Genomic DNA, 17,154 nt, shown 5'->3' on the forward strand with positions numbered 1-17,154 from the left:
CTAAAGCTGTTCCTCTTCAACTGTACTGAGAGGCATTAAGACTGCAGGATAGAGAGCCCAGCTAGATTCGCTTGACTGGCAGGCTGGGCGATGCCTGAACTCCAAGAGGTAAGAGAAGAAAGAAATGCCAACAGGAAAAGAGACCAATGATTTATTTGGTGACAACAGTACAAAGTAATTACAACTGTCCTTTCCTAGTCCAGCACTGGACAGTTCGATCACAGTAGTCAAATAGATCAAAATCTGCAGTATCTGTGTTTTCCCTTCTGATTCTGACCTTATAAAAGTCAGAAAAGATGTCCAAATCTCACTGCTTGGAAGTCTCCTTTTTTTTTTTCCTTTTTAGACAGAAGTGCCAGGCCCGGTATCTTCAGAGGAACTGGGGTTGGCTGGATTATCCTTCTTGTCTTCAGGTTTCATGGCAGGAAAGAGAAGTACTTCCTACAAGGGAAAAAGGATTCCCAGTAAAACCAAGGAACAACCCGGAGACAACGTTTTGGACACCGCTTCACTCAGGTTTCTTTTTCTTCTTGAGAGACAAAAGCAAAGGCTTTCATGTGGCACAAGGTGGATGGGCATAAACACCAAACAGCCTGAGGCTGGCTTTTTTCCCACCTCCATATCCTTAATAATAAAAATAATAATAATAATAATGTTGGTATTTGTTAAGCGCTTACTATGTGCGGAGCACTGTTCTAAGCGCTGGGGTAGATATAGGCTAATCAGATTGTCCCACATGAGGCTCACAGTCTTCATCCCCATTTTACAGATGAGGTCACTGAGGCACAGAGAAGTGAAGTGACTTGCCCCCAGTCACATAGCTGACAAGTGGCAGAGCCGGCATTCGAACCCATGACCTCTGACTCCCAAGCCCGGGCTCTTTCCACTGAGCCACACTAATCCTTCTAAGTAAGGAACAAGATGAAGAGATTGGGGGGGGGGGGGGGCGCAGACTTGTTTTTCATGCTCTGTTCTAACTCCTGACTCTTCACTACCAAAAGCAGTAGAATTTGAATTCCTCCTCCATCGAGTTTCCATGTGACATTCTTGCTTCTTTTTGTTTTATGGTATTTCTTAAGTGTTGATTATAAGCCACGCTCTGTTCTAAGCGCTGGGGTGGGTACAAGCTTCTCGGGTTGGACACGGCCCACGTCCCACATGAGGTTCACCGTCCTAATCCCCATTTTTACAGATAAGTGAGGCACAGAGACGTTAAGACACTTGCCCAAGGTCACCCAGCGGACAAGTGGCAGAGCCAGGCCTAGAACGCGGGTCCTTGTGACTCCCAGGCCCCTGCCCTAGCGACTAGGCCACGCGGCTTCTCTCCCCTTCGAAGAGAGAAACCAGGTGGGCGTTTTATTCCGGACCACCTGGCTCTGTGGCACGGAAGGCCGGCAGCTATTTACCTTAATATTATTGGAGTCGGTGAGGAACATGGTGAGGCGATCGATGCCCATTCCCCAGCCGGCTGTGGGGGGCAGTCCGTACTCCAGTGCGGTGCAGAAATTGTCATCTATGAACATGGCCTCGTCGTCACCTGCGGCCTTAGCCTAGTCGGAGGACAGAGAACAAAGGGGAAGTTATTTCATGAGAACACGGGCAGTGCCGCACATTCAGGGTCCACGAGTGGCCGTGCCCCTACACTGGCAACTAGAACCTATACGATCTCTCTCTCTCTCTCTCTCTCTGAAGCATCTCCAGACTCGTTTCTTGGAGATCAGTTTCATCGGCCACCTAGTCCGTTAAAGCCCGTCTATCGGAGCCTGCACCGTAGCACGCACTAACTCTCAGGAGCAAGCTCACGACTCCCAGAGGTCACGCCCTCAACATCATCTAATAATAACCACAATACTCATAACGGTATTTGTTAAGCGCTACGTGCCAAGCACTGTTCTAAGCCCCGGGGGAGATACAAGGTTATCAGGTGGTCCCACGTGGGGGCTCATGGTCTTAATCCCCATTTTACAGATGAGATAAAGTGGGGCACAGAGAAGTTAAGCGACTTGCCCGACGTCACCCAGCTAACACGTGGCAGAGGCAGGATTAGAATCGACGACCTCTGACTCCCAAGACTGGGTTCGTTCCACTAAGACGTGCTGCTTTCCGAGGAGCCAACCCGAGAACCGGGTCCCGAGCTGGGGTCTGGAGGGACCTCTGTCTGGTCCGTGAACTCACCCCTCGGTTCAGAGTCCCTGCCTACCTTAGCCTGGTCTTCAAAGAGCTGCCGCTGTCGCACTGGATCGTTCAGCTCGGTGTAGGCATTGCACACTTCCTTCTTCATGACGAACAGTTCGAAGCGTTCTGTCAGACCTGCCTTTGAGCGGTGCCTGGGTGGAGACACAGGGTCAGTGCACGGGCTCCATGACTCGGTGATCCTCCTGTGAGCCCCGACTGAGATTGGGAGCCCCTGGAGGGCCAGGGCCAGGAGACCGACATTAAAATAACTTACGGCTATCGTACTTAAGTGCTGTGGGCTGACAGTGGGATTAACAGCAAATGCTTAAGGTCTGCAGATCCAAGTGCATCCGTGATACAGAACGGAGCGGGAGGAGGGAAAATGAGGATTAGTTGGGAAGGACCTCTTGGCGATGTGATCCCGGTAACGCTGGGAGAGTGTTGGGGGAAAAGATGGGCGTTCCAGGCCAGAAGGATGTGGGCAAGGGGTCGGACCGGATCGACGTACAGCGAGCCGGTTGTCGTTAGAAGGGCCAAGTTAGCAGGATGGGTTGAACAAGATCAGCTAGGTGAGGCAGGAAGAGGGAGAGCTGATTTGCATGCCTTAAAGCCAATGGTAAGGAGTTTCTATTTGATGTGGAGGTAGATGGGCAACCACTGGAGGTTTTTGAGGAATAATAAGGACTATTAGCTATTCCTGAGGCTATATCTGGTTTCTAATATTAGGAAGTTGGGAGGGGTTCTGCATGGGAAGGAGACTTGAACTTTCAGGACTTCCAGAAGTGATAGATCTTTTAGGTGACCTGACTCTGGAAGGTGGAAGGTAAAATCTACCTGAACTAAGAAGCTCAGCATCAAATTTCCAGGCATGGTTACGGTCAAAGGTCGGGGGGGGGGGGGGGGGGGGGGGAAGGAATGGATGGCTTAATTCTGAAACAAATAAGAGACAGCTTACCACTTGGCCAAGGGACTCATGATCTGTGGGTGGTCACAGATGAATGTTGGGTTGATGCATGTCACTTCCAGGAACTCGCCCACAAGCTGGCAAGGAAACAGGGCAGAATTTAGACCTGGTCTGATTTGTGCTTTCCCAGGCTCAGCCATTGCCTAAGAGAAGGCCGCCAAATCAAGCTTTTTTGTGTATGTGTGCTATTTGTTAAGTGCTTACTATATGTCAAACATTGTTCTAAGTGCCACTGTAGATACAAGTTAATTAGGTTAGACACAGTCCCTGTCCCACACGGGGCTCACAGACTCTCGAGAGGTCAGTCTGTTCGATTCCATCTCCCCGGCTCCTGATTCGTCTCAAGTGTTTTAGGCCGGTTCTTCCACTCGGTGACTTTCATCCTCATAGGAACAGAGGAGATGGTCAGGAGGGAGTTGAGAAAACCAGTCACTTGCCTTTTTTTAAAAATGGTCTTTGTTAAGTGTATACTAAGTGCCAGGCACTATACTAAGCACTGGGGTAGCTACAAGCTACCCAGGTTGGAGACAATCCACGTCCCACGTGGAGCTCGCAGTTTTAATCCCCGTTTTACGGATGAGGTAACTGAGGTACGTAAGTTAAATGATCTGCCCAAAGTCACAGAGCAGACAAGTGGCAGAACCAGGATTAGAATCCAGGTCCTCGGACTCCCACCAGGCCTCGCTGCTCCTCGTCGTCTACTTGCCTTGTCAAGGAGCCGTGCTGTAGTCCGGGGAGCGGGGCATTCAATACCTTTTGCCACACAGATGTCATCGAGAATCTTGCGGGTTTCTGTTTGCAAAAATGTTCAAAGTTAGGGCAGGGGGCACAGCGGTTGCTGACGCCCCACGACGCTGGCAGTGGCAGTGAGGGGATGGGGTGCCGGAAAACCGATGCAGTCCCCGACTAGATGGCCAAGGGGAAACAAGGGCACGATCTGGAGCAGCAGAGTCTCTACCTTCAGTTTCAAAGAGATTGGTGGCAGGCAGTTTCACTCCCAGAGCCTTCTCCAGCTCTTCCACCATGCTGATTCTCCGGAAGGGCGGGGTGAAGTCAATCTCGAAGGCCTGGCCCTCTGGCCCATCTGGGTGATAGGCGATTTTGTAACTTCCTCTAATGTGCTTCACCATTCCTGCGGGAGAAACCTGCCACTCAGAAGGGAGCCGCCAAACTCTGCAATCCTCCTCCCGGGGCTGCCCACAAGTACGTGGGGGCAAACGTCAGAGGAAAGACGGAGAAGTCACCTGAGAGCATCTTCTCGGTGATCTCCATGAGGTCGTTGTAGTCCGCGTACGCCATGTAGAACTCACAGGTCGTGAACTCCGGATTATGAGTCAGATCGATCCCTTCGTTCCGGAACTGACGCCCGATTTCATACACTCGGTCGATGCCGCCGACCACCAGCATCTAAACCCCAAGAAACCCAGCCTTGGTCACTTACAGCCCTGCTCGATAAACACTGCTAGAGCTCTGCGGGCCCAAACCCACCCGGGTTTTACGAAGTTTAAAGAGAATCTGTAGTGTTTTAATGCTCATAGATCCCTGGGAGGTAAGCAGGTGGCAGGGGACGTTACCCGCTGTTGTTAGAAAGAATCCTCTCTCCCAAAACAGATGAAAAAGCCAGACCAAATCCGAGGTGATGACTGAATACGCACGCACCGGCACTTGGGGGATTGAGAGAAAAATTCAGGGTGGAACGGCGCGAGATCCATACTCCCCAGAAAAAGACTTTAAACCCATCGGTAAAAGATGGTTAACAGCACATTACCATTCTCCTACCCCACAAAATGAAGAGTTCACTCACGCACCGTTTTTGACCCCTCTCTCCCACTTTCAAGATCTCCTCCAACCAAGCTAAAATTCCTTTTCACCCGGATGTCTCCACCCAACTTTAGCCAGACCTTTCTTTCCCTAAGGGACAAAGGCGCCTGGCGGAACATCCAATCTTACTTTGTGATAGAGCTCAGGAGCAATTCTCATGTACAAGTTCATGTCCAGCTCATTGTGGTAAGTGATGAAGGGCTTGGCCACGGCTCCTCCCGGGATGACGTTCATCATGGGGGTTTCGATCTGGGGGAGAGAGAGGGGAAGACACTCAGTGCCCAGTTGACCCCAGGGGCCAGTGACGACGAGTCTTAGTTTGGATAATTATTCTTAGCTTGCTGCTACCTGGGGTGAGATGCTAGTGCTATGGGTTAGATTAGATGAACTTCTTCAGTCCAAGTTAGTGCAACAGTTTAGCTTTCTCAGGGGTCTGTGCTTATCACCACCTGTTAAAAAGAACTGTCTGCATACCAAGGAGAACATCCTGACACACTAAAACTCAAATCAATCGATGGTATTTATTGAGTGCTTACTGTATGCAAGGGACCCATCCGGTCCCCCCTCACATAGATGCCACTCCGGAGACCACCCCGGACAGGGCAACGAAGAGCCACGGGGAAACCCGAGCTAGGGGAGGGGAACTAGAACTGAGGGCATCAACCCAGATTGGGCCGTGGAAAATACTGAGCGTTAATTTTGTCCTGAGCAATACCAAGAAAGAATTCATCATCACCTCCAAGAATCCCAACTCGTCCAGGAAACTTCGTAAATACGTAATGATTTTGGAGCGGGTGATAAACTTCTGCCTCACAAAGTCATTCAGGATCAAGTCCAGGTATCTCTGACGAAACCGAGTTTCCTTTAATTAAGAAAAACAAAATCCAAGACACAGAGACATTAGCAACTGAAATCTGTCATCGCAAGAGGAAAAACGTATGAGAGCCAGGGTAGAAAACCCAAATGCTACCATGCGCTGGAGTTTATTAAGACAGAATGGTGCTGAGCTCGGAATATATTATAGTTAAGTTCCACTCCCAGGATGGAGGTGCTGAGAGCTCACCTTGTCTTTGAGGCCAAAGTGAAGGTGAGGCAACATGTGGAGACACGGAGACAGCAACACGATCTCATGGGGAATGATGCTCAGCTCTCCCTTCTTGGTCTTCCCGGGATTCCCCCGGACCCCAATAATGTCTCCCCTTCGCAGTTTGTTATTGATGTGGAAAAATTCTTCCTCGGACTTGTAATTCCTGAGAGAAAGGGAAGAAATAAGGAGAGGGAAGGGAAAGAGCGTGAGTGGGAGGAAGCAAGACAGAAAGCCGGGGGGAAAGATGAACTCGGCATATAATCATCAACAGCAGCAACCTGATTATGGCAAGTATGTAATAAAGAGGAGAGGGAGAGCTGGGATGTGGGGTGTGATGGTGAGGGAAGGGAAGAGGGCTGGTCTTAGTATGGGAGTACAACTCTCCTCAGACTGTTTAGTGGGAAGGGGAGGAAGGCATGTGTAGTGACCAGACCTACAGATGCAAAAATAGCAGGGTTTAGCCCTGCTGCCCATCAGTTCTGGAGGAAGGTGTTACCACCCCAGGCCTTGTAGACAATTCCAGAGTAGTAAAGGGCTCAAGGGACCCTACAGGAAGTTAACTCAGTACACCTCAGCCTTCTACATTACGGATGGGAAGACCCAAGCCACAGGGCCCCTGAGTCAGCAAAGGAAAGCTCCCCCACTCCTTCCCCACCCCACTGGCCATTCTCCTCACCTAGAATTGGCCATGACTTGCAGCTTGACTCCTTCTCCTCGAAGATCATAGAAGATGAGCTTTCCCCCAGAAGCCCGTTTCGCATGGATCCGGCCTGGAAACAAAAGCGCAGACAACTCTGGCCGCTGTTCGCCTGAGCTAAGGCGGCTCACTAATCCGAAGAGTGACTCTGCTCAGGAAGCAACAGCCATGCCTCCAATCTGACGCCCAGAGCAATCCCACCTACTACTCTGACATTTTAGGATTCCCCCCCATCCTGGACTACCTGTCCTGAGGTTACAAGTTCCCATTAAGGAGAAGACCCCTATTAGTAAGAGCGCAGAAACTAGGAGATCTGGGTCACGCGACATTTGTTTCGATCTCTTGGTACCCTGCGGTGCAAAGGTTGCTTTGACATCCCCCATGGACCGGATCCCGGGTTGTAGCATCCCTACCCGCTAGCATGACCTATTCTCGTAGAGATGTTCAAACTTGCTTTATAATGAATCAGGGAGATCCCTGGCAACTGGGTCTTTCTTGATCAAGGGAAGGATCCTACCTGCTACATTCACAGTGACATCACTTAGATGTTCTCCAACCTGCAGGTGACTGTACTGCTCGATGAAATGGGTGAGGGAGATGTCCACGTGAAATTTGTGTGGGTACGGGTCTTCCCCGGTGCTCTTCAGCTGTTGCACTGCTTGACTACGGATCTTGAAATATTGCTGTCATTCGGGGTTAGAAAGAGGGAGAGGAGGGGATGCGTTGAGTGGAAAAGCTGTATTAAGAGTTATATTAAAGACCCCAGAAGCTCACCGAGAAAATTTTTCGATCCAGCTTAAAGGAAGGATAAGGTCATTTACCACATCAGCAAACATGCAGGAGGCTAGATCCAGAATCAAACACTTGTATCGAATGCTTACTCTGTGCCGAGCCCTGTGCTCAGCACTTGGAAAGAGTACATTATAATATAGTTGGTAGACACGATAGTTGCCCACAAGTATCTTAACAGTCTAGAAGGACTGGACTAAAAGTTTACAAGCTCCCACTCTGACCCACTAAATCAGAGGGGCTTCGCCCTACAAGGCAACTCACTTGAGTTGCCAAAGACCTTTGGAGAAACATCAGATTTAGCCGGACATGAGCCGTGGAGCCTCCGAACCCATCCTTTCCCTCTTGGCCAGCACAGGAAGGCCTCGTTTGTCGGCCATTCTCCTCACCTGCAGTTGGACGTGACCGCCCCATGTGGGGAACATAACAGAACCTAAGCAAGCAGTCGGTCCATTTTTCCCATTATTGGGTACCTTTCTAGGCATCCGTTTAAACTTCAGGGCCTTGTTTTTGGCTACAGAAGTCAGTCAATCAATATTTATTGAGTGTGTCTACTAGAGACCTGATGCTGAGTTGGGCCCTAGTTTTAGACTTGTGTTTTCCCTCCCTTCACACCCCTCAGCCAGTGTTTATTTCTTTACCCAGGAGGTCATCCCCTTCCTTTCAATCTCCTAAATAAAGACAACACACCACCTCTCCTTCTCATCTCTTCCAGTCATCTTTCCTCCACCTGTTCCAGCTCCCACTCATCTTCTGGCTCTGAAGGCGGCATAAACCCCATTAGATGCCCAAGGGTCCTTGAGCTCCACTTGGTAATGGTGACTCATGTTATCTGAATTAAGCAACCTGGCACAGGGACCCCCCCCAGCACTTACACTGCTTAGTACATAGTAAGCACCTTAACAAATACCCTAATTATTCATTATTATGATGACTGTTAAATCTTGGGTCTCAGACTTTGGTCAGGACATGAAGAGCAGCACTTCCTAGTAGGAAGTGAGGTTCATGCTTCCACCCAGCCCAGAAGGCCCCTGGGACAGTCCAAGCCAATCAGGAATTTCCACATCAATGATCCTGATGAACCACGCGCAGCCAAATGAGCGTCAGCTTCCAGAACGGGGAGAAGATAAATGAAGAGGACCAGGGCTCGGGGGGGCGGATGATGTGATATGGGGGGGGGGGCACCTCACATTTGGGTCCAGGTTCTCATCAGTGTCCACGCCATTGTCAGCTGTGTGGTTGGCAACGGGGGCCTGGTTCAGCTGCTTCTCACTAAGCTCCTTCTGCTTCGCTTCCTTCTCGGCTACTTTCTTCTCTGCCTTCAAGCGTCTCTTCAGCTCACTGTGAAAGGAAAGAAGAAAAGAATGTGGAGCGTTTCCTTTGGGACCTCTTCACCCTGCCTCTGGCCACGGACCCAGGAGCCTCTGAGAAATGCTCAGCCCCACTCCATTTTGCTCCCTCCCTTTCCATCGTAGACCAACACCCCACTAGGAAACAAGCTTCTGTTGCTCCTCAGCACTTCTCCCATCCGGTCCCTTTCTCCCTTTCCACTCTGCCAACTTATACAATACCAGAAATTCCACGAAGAAAGGACATAAAATGCACCTCAAAAAGCCAAGCAACAAGCAGTGTGGATCCTACGACAAGATTTTTTTCTCTCAGCCCTCTCCCTCCACTCCCAGCACCTAAGAAGCCAATGGAAACACACCCAAACACCCCCAGAAGCCAGTGGAAGGAAAAGCCGTCGATGAATCTGAACACCATAGATGGCAAAAAATATTCTAGCAATCAGCATGGATATGTTCTAAGGGCTTTCATCATCATCATGAGTGCCTACCATGTGCAGAACATTGTAATAAGGATGTGGGAGAGTCTAATAGAGCAGGGTTAGTAGACACTTAAAGTCCCTCATCCATTTTGCTCCCTCTTCCCCCAAGAAGCCAGGCAGGACTGACTAGTCCCCACCACCCAAATGGTTCGAACCGGCTGCCTGCCTGGTGAACAGCCCTTGGCACTAGCCCAGACACTTGCTCTCTCGGACTACCCCCCTCCCCTTGTTAGGAACTGTGCTCATCAGCCATCAGCCGAGATACCCTGCCTCCCCCAACTCTGAAAAACAAAACACCAAAAACATCTTAATGCTGTATTTTAAAACAATGAGAATTTTGAGGACTTACTGTTCTTAAGAATGTCAAAATAAGGAACTATTCTGCCAGCCAGAAACACTTCTTCAAATTCAAATTAAAATACACCTTAAACATTTCCCAATACCCCAGTTTCAGGACTAGAAATAAAAAGACCAAGAATCACTCATTTTCAAATGGTTCCTTCCCCTCCACTGTCACACACTCAAGTCTTCCCTATGCTAAAAAACAAAACTACAAAACCGTTTCTGGTTCCTACAAGCTACTGCCTCAACTCCATCCTCCCGTTCCTGCCCAAACTCCTCATATATGGATTGTACACACCTCTGCCCTGGCTTACTCTCTTCCAATGCCCTTCCTGCCCTACTGAAGGGTGGTTTCCATCCTCTTCCTTCCTCTGAGACATCTCTGCCACTAAAACCTACTGTCTTTCCTTCTTTAACCACTTGTCATTGCTTCATTAGGCTACACCATCAATCTCCTCACTGATCTCCCAGTCTCCAGCTATTCTTCTCTCTGCTGATTGGGTCATTTTTCTAAAATGATGCTTTGCACAGGTATCTCCACTCTTGAAACACTTCCAGTGGTTATCCATTCCTCTCTGCATCAAACAGAAACCACTCAACATCAATCAGCTCTCTCCCTCTCACCCACATCTTCCCACAACAGCCCAGCTCAAGGTCTTCACCCTTTCCAGGTCCACCATCTTATTGGGCCTCACGCTCCACTCTCCGGCCTCCAACATCTTCCACACATCCTCCCACCTGCCGGGAAAGTCTTCCCCTTTCAAATCCACCAGAGTACGGCTCTTCCCAGCTTCAGAGCGCTTCTAAAATCCCACCTCTATTGGGAGGCTTTCCCGATTAATCTTTCTTCTCCTCAGGTCATTCCCTCCCCGACTATACCTGTAGCACTTTGGTGTCTATCAATTTATATACTCTAGTTAAGCACTTAACTTATTCTTCTACTCATCTTTCCATTCCCTTTCTCCTACTGGTACTCGATTGTGCCAACTCCCCCATTAGATTGTAACCTCCTTGAGGGCCGGGACTGTACAGTTTACATCTGTTTGCATTCACCAAAGCTGACAGACCAAAAGCAAATCACACTCGAGAAGCCCGGCCCCAGTTCAGGAAGAAGGAACGGGGGTGCGATAGCAGGCCCAACTTTTATTTCATCGGAAGTAAAAAGCACGCCGACTCTCCCCGATAACTCTGCCTGCCGTTCGGGAAATTCTATCATCTCCCCTCCCTTGAAGCCCCCCACCCCGCATCCCTGAATTCAGCACCCCCAACCTGGCAGCTTCTCCTCACCTCCCCTAGCAAGGTACTACTTTCCGCACTTTTTAAAAAATAAAAAACCCACTTCATGTCTGGGGTGGTTAAAAAAACCCCAAAAAACTGAATAAGCCGTGCTCGGCAAGGGAGGAGAGGGAAGACTTTAGGGTGTGTGCACAGAGCTGGGGGTCATGGGGAAAACAATTTTGAAAACAGCGATTGCTGGAGATTAGGGAGGGGGCAAAGGGCAGAGAGGGTTAGACCAGGAGGCAGGATTACCTGATTGCCAGGGACAGCTGACATGATTCTCCTACTTCCAATGAAGGAAAAATCAGTCAACTTCCCTATCGTGGAATCAAAAACACCAAAACTTCCCCGTCCACCCGCACCTCCTCCCCTAACCAAAACAGGTGCTGGCTACTAACCCAGGCAAGACTCCACTACAAACCCCGCTGGTCTCCCCACAGTGGGAGTTGAGGGGAGAAGGCATTCTGGGGATGACAAAAGAACGTGCTAGAAACGGCGATTTTGTGTTTCACAACTTGACCAGGGCCTGCCTAGTTTTGCTCACAGGGCAGAAAAGAAGGCAATGAGAACCAACCTTCTTTTATCAGAAAGAGGCTTGTCCTTGTGAAGCGCTGTGAAAGGAGCCAGGTGGCCCAGCCTCAGCTCCTTCTGACCCCACTGTAGCCAGCAGGCTTGGCGAATGTGCCCCCTAACAAGTTTAAAGGCTGCTGACGGCAACATGGCAGAGCACCACGCCACTAGTGATTACCAGCACCTAACGGGAAACACAGAGACATCAGGTCAGAAGAAGAGAGGGAGTCTGCAAGGCCAATACACTCAGAGTGAGCGAGGAGGAGGGGCTCAATCCTAGTGGCTCAAGGAATCGCAAGTCATAATAAAAATAACAGCATTTTGCTAAGTGCTTACTATGTGCCAAGCACTATACTAAACACTGAGGTAGAGAGCAACAGAAGCAGGTCGCCTTGCTGATTAGGGGCCAAAGTTCAACAGTCAACTAGCTCACAAAGAGACATTACAAAATGTCCTTCCTTTAGAATTAAAAAGTCCTAGGAAAACAATTAGAAATGCTCCCTGGGAAAGATGCAGGAAAACCCTGGCTTTCCAATGACTGAACTCCCAAGAAAAGGAAAGAAGGCAATGGGGAAAGAGGGATAAAAACTCAAACTGATCCTTCTTTGGGATTTGCTCTGGAGATGGAAAACTGGGGACAAAAAAAAATAACCTTATTGACTAATGCTAAGACTAGACAGGAGAGTTTAGGTATGTTTTAGCTCAAGTAAACAAGAGGAAAAGAGCATTTCAGGAACTCTCTAAGCCTCTGGGTTTGAAAGGATACTCAGAGAGAAATGAATCCCTTGGAGTCTGGGCTTGCGGTTCCCTGAGCAGAGACCAGGTCCTTTTCATGCTCTAAGGACTCCCTAAGTACTCTCAGAATTATTACGGGACTTTGAGGAACTGAGTAATACCGTAGAAGGCAATAATGATGCCACTTTATGAAAATTTCGAAAGAGACAGATAAATGTCACCAAATGCCAATTCCGTTAGATCTGGGGATCAGAATGAGAGAAGAATGAGGATCCAGTTCAGTGTCTCAGGTACTGTGTGGAATGGTTTTCTGAGATCACTTTCTCTTCTCCAAGATAGAGGACCTTGAAAAATGACCTGCTATACGGACGCTACATTTAAGAAAACTTTCACCCAACACGGAAGAGGCAGCTGGGGAGTCCAGTTCAAACCCTGCCCTGTTTTGGCCAGCTGAACACAAACAATTCCCCCAAACCAGCCCATGGGGCTGCCTCAAATTCCCACTTGTAACTCTGACCTGTAGCCTGAAGGGTCCCACTCCAACGTGGGGAAGCAGTGTGGTTTTGTGGATAAAGTCCGGGCCTGGGAGTCAGAAGGACCTGGGTTCTAATTCCGGCTCCTCCACGTCTACTGTGTGACCTAGGGCAAGTCACTTAACTTCTCTGGGCCTCATTTACCTCATCTAGAAAATGGGGATTAAGAATGTGAACCCCATGTGGGACAGGGACTATTCAACCTGATTAACTTGTATCTACACCAGTGCTTAGAACAGGGCTTGGCACATAGTAAGCATTTACCAAGTACCATAATTATTATTATATCAGGACTAACCAGACCTAACCCAGACTCTTAATTCAGGTCTTTGGGCAGGGACTGGATAAGAATTCAGAGCAGAATGGGTCAAGCAGATCAACAGACTGGGATTTTAATCAGGCCGGAAAGTTTTCTTCTTATGTTTTCTCTAATAGCCTGGGGCGGAGATTCCTAACTTATTTTAGCAACCGCATCCCTAAAATCTCAAGGATTTGTCCTGAGTAACCTCCACTTCCCAGTCACACACCCCACCCTTCCCTTCGCCCCTAGAGCTGAGTCCTTCTCATGGAGCGAGAGCAGAAGGTACAACAACAAAAAAATGGTTCTATAAATCACCCGTCACTAGCATCGCTTCTTCTTTGAGTCCCATTATACGACCCTGTTGTCCACCATAATGTCCGACGCTCCTCTACAATACTTTGACGCATTTGACTACAGGGTTGCGCCAATTCCCAACCTCAGGCCTAAGGTTAAACTTAAACTTGACATAATCAAGAAATACTAACATCCCTGCAGTATGGCAAAGTGATAGAGGAGGAAACCGTCAGCTTTTCTCGTCAATCCAAATCTTAGTTGCGTCCACAGGGCGCAAGCCACAGTATCTACTAGGTGTTATAAGGTCCTTCCCTTAAAAGCTACCTAGCCAGGGAGATAAGACTGCCAAACACAGCGAATGTACTAAAATATACATACAGATTAAAATATCTGATCAATGATTAACCCCTCTCATGCGCTAAAGGTATTTCCTTGGACTTCAACGTATTACACACTCACCAGTTCTTAGCATGAATTTGTGCCTCTCTGATTTGTTTGGCCGAATCGAAGGCGTCCTCCGTGAAGTCTGGGTTTAGCGCCCAATCAGTAGAGTTAAACACAAGTGCTTTTAAATTCCCACCTGTGTCTTTTTCCCAGCTGTCGGTACAGTGCTTTGCACCAAGTTAGTGCTTATATGCTATCACAGTCGAAAAATTTAAAGGAAACGAAGCGTTGTCCCTTCCAACGGAGTTAAGCAGACAAGTTCCCTGCTCACACTGAGCGGTGAAGAGTTTCTTTAATGAGCTGCTTGAGCCAAGCGAAGCCCAGTGGTCTCGTGGAAGCCCCCACCAGGGCCGCCGTTCGGGCCGAACAGGTGGGTGACAGGTGGAGGAGCTGGAAAGGGAGGTGGGGGGGGGGGGTTTCCTCTGCCTCCTGCCCCATTCCTCTTAAGTAGGGGCAACAGCAGGGATGCCTTTGGGATGGGTGGGGTCCCCGGGCGGCATTCCCAGTCTGAGCCCCCCCCTTTCCTCAGCTCCCTTCCCCATCCCATCGCCCCGACTTGCTCCCTTTGCTCTACCCCCCTCCCCGCAGCACTCATGTATTCAATAGTATTTTATAATTCAATAAGTAATTCAATAGTATTGTGTACACATATCTATAATTCTATTTATATTAATGCCTCTTTAACTGTTTTGATGTATATAGATCTATAATTGTATCTATTTATATTGCTGCTATTGATGCCTGTTCATTTGTTTGGACGTCTGTCTCCCCCACTTCTAGACTGTGAGCCCGCTGTGGGCAGGGACCGTCTCTGTTGATAAGTTGTACTTTCCAAGCGCTTAATATAAGACTCTGCACACAGAGTATTTACTGTGCGCAAAGTACTGTGCTAAGCGCTTGGGAAAGTACACTATAACAACCAACAGGCACATTCCTGGGCCGCGACGAGCTCACAGTCTCCCTTCCCCAAAAGGAGAGTCCGATCGTCCGGGGGCCGCGGCAGGTCCCGGTGCCTGGGAGTCAGAAGGTCACGGGTTCTAATCCCGCCTCCTCCACTCGTCTGCTGGGAGACCTTAGGCGAGTCACTTCACTTCTCTGGGCCTCAGTTCCCTCATCTGGGAAATGGGGATTGAGGCTTGTGAGCCCCACGTGGCACAAGGGAGTGGGCCCAACCAGATTTGCTCGTATAATAATAATGATGCTGGTATTCGTTATGCCCTTACTATGTGCCAAACACTTCTAAGCGCTGGGGTATATACAAGGTAATCAGGTTGTCCCACATGGGACTCACAGTCTTAATCCCCCTTTTACAGGTGAGGTCACTGAGGCAAAGAGAAGCTACGTGACTTGCCCAAGGTCCCACAGCAGACAAGTGGCGGAGGCAGGATTAGAACCCACACCCTCTGTCTCTCAAATCCACCCCGTATCCACCCAGGCACTTAGGAATAGTAACGATGATGGTATTTGTTAAAGGCTTATTACATGCCAAGCACTGTTCTAAGCACTGGGGTAGATACAGGGTAAGCGCTAGAGAAGCAGCGTGGCTCAGTGGAAAGAAGCCGGGCTTGGGAGGCAGAGGTCATGGGTTCTAATTCCGACTCTGCCGCTTGTCAGCTGTGTGACTTTGGGCGAGTCACTTCACTTCTCTGGCCTCAGTGACCTCATCTGTCAAATGGAGATGAAGACTGTGAGCCCCATGTGGGACAACCCTGTATCCCCCCAGTGCTCAGAACAGTGCTTTTGCACATAGTAAGTGCTTAATAAATACCAGCGTTATTATTATTCTGTGGGCCTCAGTAACCTCATCTGTCAAATGGAGATGAGGAAGACTGTGAGACGCACGGGGGACCCCCTGATCACCTTGTATCCCCCCCAGCTCTCAGAAGAGTGCTTTGCACATAGTAAGTGCTTAAATACCATCATTCTTATTATTATTCTCTGGGCCTCAGTGACCTCATCTGTCAAATGGGAATGATGACGAGGAGCCCCACACGGGACAACCTGATCACCTTGTATCCCCCCCAGCGCTTAGAACAGTGCTTCGCACATAGTAAGCGCTGAACAAATACCACTATTACTATTATTCTCTGGGCCTCAGAGACCTCATCTGTCAAATGAAGATGAAGACTGTGAGCACCATGGGGGACCCCCGATAACCCTGTATCTATTCCAGAGCTTAGTACAGTGCTCTGCGCATAGTAAGCGCTTCACAAATACCATCATTATTATTAATAATCCCTGGACCTCAGTTGCCTCATCTGTAAAATGGGGATGAAGACTGTGAGCCCCACGTGGGACCCCCTGATCACCTTGTACCCCCCCCCAGCGCTTAGAACAGTGCTTTGCCCATAGTAAGCACTTAACAAATATCAACATTATTATTATTATTAAAATGGGGATGAAGACTGTGAGCCCCACGTGGGACCCCCTGATTACCTTGTATCCCCCCCAGCGCTTAGAACAGTGCTAGCCACATAGTAAGCGCTTAACAAATGCCATTATTCTTATTATTATTCTCTGAGCCTCAGAAGAGTCCTTGACCATAGTAAGCGCTTAACAAATACCACCATTATTATTATTATTCAAATGGGGATGAAGACTGTGAGTCCCACGTGGGACCCCCTGATCACTCTGTATCCCCCCCCCCAACGCTTAGAACAGTGCTAGCCACATAGTAAGCGCTTAACAAATGCCATTACTCTTATTATTATTCTCTGAGCCTCAGAACAGTGCTTTGCCCATAGTAAGCGCTTAACAAATACCACCATTATTATTATTATTCAAATGGGGATGAAGACTGTGAGCCCCACGTGGGCCCCCCCGATCACCTTGGATCCCCCCCCCAGCGCTTAGAACAGTCCTTGGCCCATAGTAAGCGCATAACAAATACCATCATTCTTATTATTCTCTGGGCCTCAGAAGAGGGCTTCGCACACAGTAAGCGCTTAATAAGTAGCATCCCTATTATTATAATTTTTAACAGATAGCCTCATCAGCATTATGGTCCCGGGGGCCGCAGTTCCCGGCGGCGCCGGCGGGGGGCGCCGGCGAGCCCCGAGGAGGCGGGAGCCCGGCCCTCCATCGGAGCGGCCCGGGGAGGCCCGGTCCGGCTGGCGGCCCCCTCGTCCCCCGCCGCCCTTGGCCGCTTACTTCTTGCTCAGCTTCGCTGGGCCGCCGTCGTCGGGCAGCGCCTCCCCTCGCACGGCCGCCATGCTGCCGGCGGGGCCGGGAAGAGGAAAAGGGAAGGGGGGGGCTTCCGGGGCCACTCGCCGTTAGCCCCGCCCCTTCCGGCGCCG

The 17,154-nt window shown here is 49.4% G+C and overlaps 1 protein-coding gene across 2 annotated transcripts; it reads right to left on the bottom strand.

Moving 5' to 3' along the window:
• Positions 1 to 135: 135 nt before the first annotated feature.
• KARS1 (lysyl-tRNA synthetase 1) lies at positions 136 to 17,114 on the bottom strand. 2 transcript variants are annotated; one of them, XM_001508633.4, is made up of 15 exons: positions 17,009 to 17,090; positions 11,556 to 11,735; positions 8,724 to 8,874; positions 7,262 to 7,427; positions 6,724 to 6,817; positions 6,024 to 6,210; positions 5,697 to 5,822; positions 5,090 to 5,209; positions 4,384 to 4,546; positions 4,098 to 4,271; positions 3,846 to 3,931; positions 3,131 to 3,216; positions 2,201 to 2,327; positions 1,407 to 1,550; positions 136 to 441 (listed from the first exon to the last, which is right to left on the bottom strand). In XM_001508633.4, exons 2-15 carry the CDS (start codon positions 11,699 to 11,701, stop codon positions 343 to 345), a joined length of 1,869 nt encoding a protein of 622 aa, XP_001508683.2. In that variant the 5' UTR covers positions 11,702 to 11,735; positions 17,009 to 17,090; the 3' UTR covers positions 136 to 342. The 2 variants fall into 2 exon arrangements, with proteins under 2 accessions (XP_001508683.2, XP_028930836.1); XM_029075003.2 differs by lacking the exon at positions 11,556 to 11,735 and having other exon boundaries at positions 17,009 to 17,114.
• Positions 17,115 to 17,154: the final 40 nt, after the last annotated feature.

This window comes from Ornithorhynchus anatinus, chromosome 11, assembly GCF_004115215.2.
Source record: "Ornithorhynchus anatinus isolate Pmale09 chromosome 11, mOrnAna1.pri.v4, whole genome shotgun sequence".
Lineage (NCBI taxonomy): Eukaryota > Metazoa > Chordata > Mammalia > Monotremata > Ornithorhynchidae > Ornithorhynchus > Ornithorhynchus anatinus.

Coding starts and splice junctions, on each gene's coding strand:
- KARS1 (XM_001508633.4), bottom strand. CDS start 11,701: ATGTTGCCGTCAGCAGCCTTTAAACTTGTTAGGGGGCACATTCGCCAA. Junction 6,818..7,261: donor TGTCACTGTGAATGTAGCAG/GTAGGATCCTTC, acceptor TTTTGTTTCCAG/GCCGGATCCATGCGAAACGG. Junction 2,328..3,130: donor ATGAGTCCCTTGGCCAAGTG/GTAAGCTGTCTC, acceptor GTCTCCACCCAG/GCACCGCTCAAAGGCAGGTC.